The 9,828-nt window shown below is 44.0% G+C and overlaps 1 protein-coding gene across 1 annotated transcript; it reads left to right on the top strand.

Moving 5' to 3' along the window:
* Positions 1–7,310: 7,310 nt before the first annotated feature.
* Positions 7,311–9,503, top strand: Casp14 (caspase 14). The gene is made up of 6 exons (XM_057782274.1): positions 7,311–7,325; positions 7,475–7,624; positions 7,726–7,951; positions 8,468–8,584; positions 8,744–8,847; positions 9,399–9,503. The coding sequence occupies exons 1-6, from the start codon at positions 7,311–7,313 to the stop codon at positions 9,501–9,503; spliced, it is 717 nt and encodes a 238-aa protein (XP_057638257.1).
* Positions 9,504–9,828: the final 325 nt, after the last annotated feature.

The following is a 9,828-nucleotide window of genomic DNA, read 5'->3' as shown; positions in this document are numbered from 1 at the left end:
CATAGGAAGTATCCATTTTCAGGGAGCAGTAGCACCACCAGAGAGGTAAGCATTGGTTTGAGAGGAAGAAAAATAATTTTACTCTTTATATGTCTAGGGTTTGGGTACACTGAAGTATACACAGTATATACAGATATAAATCTGTGTATAGATGTGTAGAGATATAGACCACAGAAACAGATAGGTCTGATAGATTTTCTTAGACAGATTGTAAAATAGAATAATAGATTGTTAGGTGATGGGTGGATGTGTAGATAGGTAGATAGATAGAAGATACATAGATAGATAGATAGATAGATAGATAGATAGATAGATAGATAGATAGATAGATAGATGATAGATAGATAGATAGATAGATAGATAGATAGATAGATAGATAGATGATAGATAGATATTAAATGGATAATAGATGATAAATACATACATACATACATACATGATAGATAATCAGCTGAAATTTTATGGAAAAACAATGAATAAAAAATATCTCAAAATGGCCTGTGAGTGTGAGTAACTTTTAAGACCCCAAGAATCATTACCCTAAAGCAACTGGATTAAAGATCTAAACACATACATAAGAAATTACTGGACTGTTGCTGGGTAATGGTGGCACATGCCTTTAATTCCAACATTCAGGAGGCAGTGGTAGATGGATCTCTGTGATTTTGAGCCCAGCCTGGTCTGTAGATGGTTCCACAGTTATTGGGAAATCCTGTCTCAAAAAAAAAAAAAAAAAAAACAACAGATAAAAAGAAAGAAAGAAAGAAAGAAAGAAAGAAAAAAAAAGAAATTTCTAGACTGTACAAACACAGTGCTGAGTGAACCAACTCAAAATGACAGCATAACAGGCCAACAAGATGGCTTAACAGGTAAAGGCACTTGCTGCAAAGCCTGATCATGTGAGTTCTATTATCCCCAGGACAAAGACGGTAGAAGGAGAGAACCCACAAATTGTCCTCTGACCTCCATGTATGTGCTGTGCCATTGTTATAAACACAAACACACAAAGAAAGAAAAAAATAAATGTAATTAAAAATAACTAAATTTTAAAAATAAAATTTAAAAAGAGTGTATTGTGAGATCTCACTTACGTGAAATGCTAAAAGTAGAAAAGAAATGAAGTCTAGTGTTTGATATTAGGATAGCATTTGGTGAACTGTAGTAATAAGTTAGGTCTTGTGGCTGGGTAGCCCCAAAACAAACAGGAGAGGTGGGTGGAAAGGAATATTTCAGGTGTGAGAATCAAAACAAGGTGTCTCTTTCAGTATTCCACCCTCAGGAATGGGCTGAAGACAGAGGCACTTACACAAACACTAATCCATGAATGCACATAACATTACACGTGAGTATGTGTAATTCACACCATCTATTTTATTTATTTATTTATTTATTTATTTATTTATTTATTTAAGATTTCTGCTTCCACCCCGCCACCGCCTCCCATTTCCCTCCCCTTCCCCCATCAAGTCCCCCATTTTGCATACAAATGGACGGAAATAGAAAACACTATCCTGAGTGAGGTAAGCCAGACCCAAAAAGAGAAACATGGGATGTACTCACTCATATTTGGTTTCTAGCCATAAATAAAGGTCATTGAGCCTATAATTTGTGATTCTAGAGATGCTAAATAAGAAGGGGAACCCAAAGAAAAACATATAAGCATCCTCCTGAATATTAACCTTCATCAGGTGATGAAAGAAGACAGAGACAGAGACCCACATTGGAGCACCGGACTGAAATCTCAAGGTCCAAATCAGGAGCAGAAGGAGAGAGAGCACGAGCAAGGAACTCAGGACCGCGAGGGGTGCACACACACACTGAGACAATGGGGATGTTCTATTGGGAACTCACCAAGGCCAGCTGGCCCGGGTCAGAAAAAGTATAAGATAAAACCGGACTCGCTGAACATAGCGGACAATGAGGACTACTGAGAACTCAAGAACAATGGCAATGGGTTTTTGATCCTACTGCACTTACTGGCTTGGTGGAAGCCTAGGCAGTTTGGATGCTCACCTTACTAGACCTGGATGGAGGTGGGGGTGTCCTTGGACTTCCCACAGGGCAGGGAACCCTGATTGCTCTTTGGGCTGATGAGGGAGGGGGAATTCACACCATCTAAAGGCAGAGATATTCTAAATGTCCTGCATCAGACAGGCTTCATCCTGAGGAGCAGTGATCAGTGATGAAGAGCAGGGGAGACTCATGATGTGAAGGAAGCTCGGAGATAATATGCTAAGTGAAAGAAGCCAAACACAGAAGAAGACCTATCAATTTCTGTGAAATATCCCAAAAAAAGATATGGAAAGATGCCTCAGCCCATGAAAAACTGAGTTCAGATTCCCAGGGCTCCACATAAAAGGCTGAGGATAGCAGCACACATTGTAATCTTAGCCATGAGGAGGTGAAGACAGGTAATTATCAGGGACTGGCTGGACAGTTCATCTAACTGAACCAGTGAGCTTGAAGCTCAGTGAGAGATCGTGACTCAAAAACTAAGGGGGAGAAGCCATAGTGGAAGATATCCAACATGGATAGCTGGCTTCCACACACATCATGTGCATGCACTCCCACACACACAAGTGCCACACACGGCTTAAAAAGGGGGGGGGTGGACTGATGGCTCAGAAGGTAAAGGAACTTACTATAAACCTGGTGACCTGAGTTTGATCCCTCAGACTACACGGTAGAAAGAGAGATCCAATTATCGTAAGCTGTCCTCTGAGCCCCACAAACATGCTATAGCACAGGGAATAGTAGGGTTTTAATTAAAAAATATAATAAAATTACTTTAAAACTACATGGCTGGGAAGATGCATCAGTGAATAAGAGTTTTTCATGTACAAGCATGAGGAACTAAGTTTAAATCCCCAGAACCCATGGAAAAGGCCAGGTGGAACCACTAATTAGGCCTATAACCCTAGCACTTTTGGAGACAGAGACAGGAGTATTGCAGGGAATCACTGGCTGCAGACCTAGTTTCTAGTTCAATGAGAGACCCTGTCTTTTTAAGGCTATGGGCATCTTCTAGAGTGGATGGTGGTGAAGAGTCCCTGGCACCAATCTGCAAAGATAACAAAACTAGTGAACTGGACATGTCAAATGGAAGAGCAGTATGGTACATGAGTTTATCTCATGAAAGCTGTCAACAGAAAAATAATCAGAAAGCAAGATACTAGAAAAGAACAACAGAGAAAGAATCAAAGGGAGAGGGGAACGTGAAGAATCAGGAAGGTAGCTAGATTTGCCTGTCCTGGGTTTGAATGCCAAGTACTAGCTGGGTGGTGTTGAGCTGCCACCTGTTTACCCAACCATGAACCTTGGCTTCAAAATAGGAGGGACAATACTAATCTCCTGAGGGCTCCTGAGAATTCCTAAGGGCCGGAGACCACGAGGAAGTGAAGCCGCTGTTATACGTCTGATAAGGGGTGGAATGAATGAAATGAGCTTAATGATAGAGATCACACATTAATGAGGACTTTAGCTGAACCCAGGGTGGTGAGCGGGGGCCTGTGGTTTCTCTCATTTGGATGCTATACCTCGGACATCTAGGCTGGGGGGGGAGGGGGGGCGTCAGCTGTGACACGCCATCATGCTCTCAGCCATTCCATGGGCGTTTGATTCTATTTCCACACTTGCTGCCAAGGGTGTGGCCCTCTCATCACCAGGCTTCTTGAGTGACAGAAATCTCACTGGCAATAAAGGGACAGGGCTTGTACTGCTCCAGTCACAGACAGGATCTCAGGAGAAACCTAGGAAGATCTCTGTGTCCGCCCCTTCTCAGAGAGCAGCACTTGACTCTTCCTGGGTGACAGCACAGCATCAGCAGTTTGGAGACAGACAAGCCAGGGCCTGACCCTAAGGAGCACCTGCTTCTGCAGCTGGTGAGGAGTTTTCCAGCCACTTACTGTTCTCTCTCTCTCTCTTCTCTCTCTCTCTCGCTCTCTCTCTCTCTCTCTCTCTCTCTCTCTCTGTCTCTGTCTGTCTCTCTCTGTGTATGTGTGTCTGTGTGTGTATGTGTATGTGTGTGTATGTGTATGTGTGTGTGTCTGTCTCTCTCTGTCTCTCTCTCTGTCATCTGTCTCTCTCTTTCTCTGTCTCTGTCTCTCTCTCCCCCTTCCCCCATTCTGTTCTGAAAGAACTGAAGAATTCTCTATCCATCCTTCCATCTGTCTATACAGGCCTTTTCTCAGCTGTTCGCTTGTTTGTTATTTGTTTGCTCAACACGTTCTCCTCAACACTGCCTCTCCACCCACACTGAGAGAGCCCTGATGGAAACACAGATAAAGGCGTCAGGCTTTGGTCGTTAAAACAGCTCAGCTGCCAGTGTCAACCATGGGAGTAAGAGTCAGGAAACACTGTTGTTTCCTATTCGTGTCATTTTCTTTGATCTAGTCTAAGGAATCTAATATTTTATAAAGTATGAGATGTTTCTTGTAAAATTTGTTTTTCCTGTCAATACATATGTCTTACAATCTTCTTTATGTGCATGTAATCAAGAAGATGTTTAAAGCGATATTCAATGAGTAGTTTGTAAAAAAAAAAAAAACGTACACTGCTGTAATGCAAGTATAAACAGGCAGAGAAGGGAGCGGCACACCCAGGAGGCGAGTAAGGATCATGAAGCCTGCCTTACTTTGCCTTTACTGTTCAACTACTTAGTGCTATTCCCAGGTCCTGCCTTTCCAAGTGCAAAAAACTGGATCTCAGAGAGGAAGTGAGATGCTTAAGTTTTAGACGATGACAGGGTTAGAATCGGGGTCCACTGAGTCTGGGTTCAAAGCTGGGTTCCCATCACTTCCAGTCATAGCATTTGGCTCCTCTTTCCTGATGGCATGAGTGTGTGTTTTGTGTGTGTGTGTGTGTGTGTGTGTTGTCGTCATAGGAGAGAAAGGGATTTGATGTTCATATCTGTTATAGACCCACACAAGAACAAAGAGGTCTATCTGATGTAATGTCTTCCCTGTGCTTAATACACACACAAAAAAAACTGTCAGGAAACATGTCCTTTATGAGTGGAGGAGTAGAGAGTCAGATGCACAGGTGAGAGGATGGATTGGCATAAAGGCAACTAATAGATTGATGGTTGGTGTATAAATGAATACATGGATGATTGATGGTTGAAAGGAAAGTAACTGAGAGATGAGTGCACAGTTGGACCATTGGATATAAAAATGCATGGATGATGAATGGATGGATGGAAGAATGGATGGATGAGTTAATGAATAAATGCTTAGAAAGTGATTGGTGGACTCATGAATGGTTGTATAAATGAGTAGATGCATAGACACATGACTGGATGGTGGATGGACAAGTGGATTGGTAGGTAGGCAGAAGAGATACAGTGCAGAGAAGGCATATCAACATTATGTCACTCCAATCATAAGAACTCCAGCCTGATACAGAAGTGTGAGGAAAGGCTCAGGGCATGCCAGACATCCTTCAGTTTGCCAGAGTGCAAGACAGGACTCGGAGAGGAGGATGAAGACTGCTGGCAAATGCTCACTCTCAAGGCAAAGAAGGAGAGAGAGACTGACCTCTTCAGACCTGTCTTGACCAGGACAGTGTCAAGACAGTCCTCAGTTCAATGGAATTCTCCGTTTAAGTTAACCCTGAATCGTCCCCAGCCAGTCATCCCTTGGTATAATGGAGGGATACGTAAACTATTTGCCTGCTCATCAGTCCTGGGGAGGAAGAGTCTTACCCAGCACAGTCAGGAGGTTGTTCTGGAGGAAGTAAGCAGGGTTCCAGAGAGATGCCTACTTTCCTTTTATTTTCTTTTTCCCTCCCCTTTGGGTTTTTGAGACAGGATTTCTCTGTGTAACCACCCCGGCTGTCCTGGAACTCACTGTGTACACTAGGTTGACCTTGAACTCATGGAGATCTGCCTGCCTCTACCTCTTGAGTGCTGGGATTAAAGGCAAGAGATGTCAGTTTTGATGGGCCTAGAATAGCATTAATGAATGACTCCATCATATTGTGATTCTAGAAAGAACACACTCCAGGGACTTAGATCTTATCTAGTCTGATCATATAGAAACTTTCCTATTCAGTTTCAATAGCCCAAAGTAGACATGTTGATCTGCCACCCAATCACCTCAAACTTTCTACAGAGACTTTCTACCTATGTTCTTTTACCTCCAGAACAAGACAACCAAGCTGAAAGCTAAACTTGGAATTGAAGAAAGATGAGTGGTCCTCAGCCCTTGAATGCGGTGGGTGAGGGCACAGAAAGGATGGGGATGTGGGAAAGTGCTGAGAAACTCGATGTTTCAGAAAGAATAAAAAGGATGACAAAAGATACAGATCCAGCAATAGAATCCAAATTGAAGAAAGGGGGAAGGAACCCAGTTACATCTGTCTCCAAGACCTAAACTCTTTCCATTTTGATTCTCAGTCAACTGCTTCTCTTCAAAAAAGAAAAACTGACCCCCAATACAATTCTTTCTCAGATGACACAAGGTAGGACAGACATTCTGAGGCTTCCACAAGTGAGCAAGAAATGCAAAATTCCTCGAGCACTGTGAACCTTGGTGACTTGTTTGAAGGTTCTAGCAAAGGAGTGCAGATACTCACTCACTTTTGACCTAAGTGTCAATGAGGGAAGGTCTTCCTCTTTGACTGAGTGCACAGTTTCAGGAAGGACACACCTGACATAGTGAGGGAGAATGGGGACATCTACTGAGCCAGCCAGATCAGCTTAATCAATCCCTGGAGGTCAACGAGGTGACAGATGTCACAGTCAGACCACCCTGACCTCCCCAGAGCTCCGTCTGGAAGGGCCAGGAGAGAGCCAAGCCCACCAGATGTGACCACTGGAGGTGACCTTCAAAATCCCACCCACCCCAATCTCCACCCCTACATGCACGCACTCACTTATATCTGAAAACTGAATTTAGACTCAAGGCTGAGTTGTCATACTTAGGAAATGCAAATAGGAGGTACTCAGGTGAATTTGAATTCCATATCAGTAACAAATGGTTTTGTTGTCTAAGCACATACCTGAAATATTTGGGAAATGTTTACACTAAATATTTATTTTGTTTGTTGTTGTTGTTTGTATTTTTATTATTTGAGAATTTCATACGTTATAGAATGAAACATGATCATATTCACCCCTATTCCTCCCCCAACTCCCATCATATTTACCCCAACATGTCCCCCCCAACTTCATGTTCTCTTTTATGTGTGCAATAATCCACTAACATGTTCACGGGTATGGAATCACCAGTGCGATTTCCATGCTTGGATAGATGCACCCATACTTACTGGCTTTTTATCTGAGTGTCAGGGATACGGCTATGTGTTAGAGCATGGGTCTAGTAGAGGTAAGGCCTTGGGTTTAATTCCCAGTACCACAAAGACAACCTTGGAAGTGAAGTTTGAGTGACACGGGTATCTTTTGTTTTAGTTGCCAACCCTAACCTTAGGCTTCGTTGCACTGTTTTTGTCTTCTTCCTATGTCTCTCTGCTCTAGGAAAGATATGATATGACGGGTGACCGCCTGGCTCTGACACTATGTGTCACCAAAGCTCGGGAGGGTTCTGAGGAAGACATGGATGCACTGAGTCGCATGTTCCATCACCTAAAATTTGAAAGCACCATGAAGTCAGATCCCACTGCTGAGGTACTGAATTGCCAGCTCCCGGGCAGAAAAAAAGGGGGGTAGGACCAGAAAGGTAGGTTTCATGGCACCTATCTGAGCCTGCTCATTCCTCTTCCTCCAAGCAATTCCTGGAAGAGTTGGAAAAATTTCAGGAGACCATAGATGATAGGGAAGAGCCCGTCAGCTGTGCCTTCGTGGTGCTCATGGCGCATGGCGAGGAAGGCCTCCTCAAGGGAGAAGATGGGAGGATGGTGAGACTGGAGGACCTTTTTGATGCCTTGAACAACAAGAACTGCAAGGCCCTGAGAGGCAAGCCGAAAGTGTACATCATTCAGGCCTGCAGAGGAGGTGAGGACTGGGATACCACATCCTTGTCCTTTGGTGAAAGGGTATTCAGACAAAGTCTCACTATGTATCCCAGGCTAGCCTGGAACTCATTATGTAATCCAGGCTACCTTCAAATTTATGATATTTCTGCCTTGGTTTTCCAAGTGCTGAGATTATAGGCATGCATCATCATGCCCAGCTGAGTCCATGTACTTTTAAGATTTATTTTATTTTTAGGTGTGTGTGTGTGTAAGTATGTACATGGGTGACTGTAGGTAACTAAGGAGGCCAGAAAAGGGTGCAGTTCCCTGGAGCTGGAGCTACATGGGCCCTGAAAATTGATTTTTTGATCTTCTGCAAGAGCAATAAATGCTCTTAACCACTGAGTCATCTCTCCAGCCCAGGGTCTGTTTTCATCCAAGTTGGTCCCAGACTCAGGACCCCGGCTGAACCCAGCATGTAACCAGATTGCTCTACAACCTTCTCTCTGTCCCACTTTTCTCCCTGACTTTCCCTTCATTTCCCCCTTGGTTTTAGAGCACAGAGACCCTGGTGAAGAAATGGGTGGAGAGCAGGTTGCTGTGGTCATGAAGAGCAAACCCCAAACCATCCCAACCTATACGGATTCTCTCCACATCTACTCCACGGTAGAGGGTATGAGGTTGCAGCTGGCCCAGGGAAGCTTGTGCCGCCCCTCCCACGACCCACAACCAGCATGCCTGACCCCTGAACTTCTCCTTCAGGAAAGCACCCTCTCCCAGGGTCCCCTCCGCTCTAAAGACTTCTCCAAACTCAGTTCTCTGATTTTTGCAGGTTACCTCTCCTATAGACATGATGAGAAAGGTTCTGCCTTCATCCAGACCCTGACAGATGTGTTTACAAACAAAATAGGACCCATCACAGAGCTACTGGAAGAGGTGAGGCAGCTGAGTCATCTGGAACCCCTACCCAGGCTGAGCCCCTCTCAGCCTTTCCCTATGCCCCTCATCTTTATACAAACATATTGGGTCTCCCAAGCTCACTATGTGTGGGGATGGATCTTAGGGTAGGTGGTTTTTTTCATGTATTTGTGTGTGGTATGCATGTGTCTAGGCACATGTATGTAGGGCTGGATGGGTATGCATGCATGTTTGTACATGGTGGAGGCTCAGAGAATCTATCTAAATCGGTGAAGTACTAATTCAATGAGAAACCCTACCTCAAAACATTATGAAAGAAGACATCCCAATGTCACCACCTCTCTCAGACAACTCTCACATGCATGACAGAAACATATATACACATATAGACACACATGCAAACCAGGTAACCAATGATTCCATAGAAATTATGGAACACCAGAGGATAATTACTGTCTGAAGGCATGGGTACCCACCAACCCTTCTCTGCATCCTCATCCTTGCTCTCTCTCCTGACACCAGCTCCCCAGAAGCCCAGTCCCCGAAGCTGACCATGCCTATTGTTGCAGGTAACCCGACGCATGGCAGAGATGGAGGTGATTCAGGAAGGGAAACCAAGGAAAGTGAACCCTGAAATCCAAAGCACCCTCCGGAAGGCTCTCTACCTGCAGTAAAAGCAAGGGCAGTGGCAGTGTTGCTACAGATGTTCTCTCTCTGCCCACACAGCTTTTAGAGACAGCCACCAGCACTCCTCAAAGACTGCTGGTGGATTCCCTGTTCATCTCACCCTTTTATCCATGTCCCCTTTTAGAGCAAGCCAGATAAAACAAAGCACATATGACCAGCAACATTAAAGTCACATTCCTCAGGCTGGACCCCTTACATCAGTTACTGAAGACTCGGATTGCCTTCCTATAGCTAACTTTCCACTCCTTTTTTCTCACTAAGCCTTCCTCTTTCTCCTACGACTCATACAAAAATAAATAGTTATTCCTACTT

This window comes from Chionomys nivalis, chromosome 1 (assembly GCF_950005125.1).
Source record: "Chionomys nivalis chromosome 1, mChiNiv1.1, whole genome shotgun sequence".
Taxonomy (NCBI): domain Eukaryota; kingdom Metazoa; phylum Chordata; class Mammalia; order Rodentia; family Cricetidae; genus Chionomys; species Chionomys nivalis.
The sequence above is the reverse complement of the archived record's forward strand: the minus strand, read 5'-3'. Positions and strand labels throughout refer to the sequence as shown.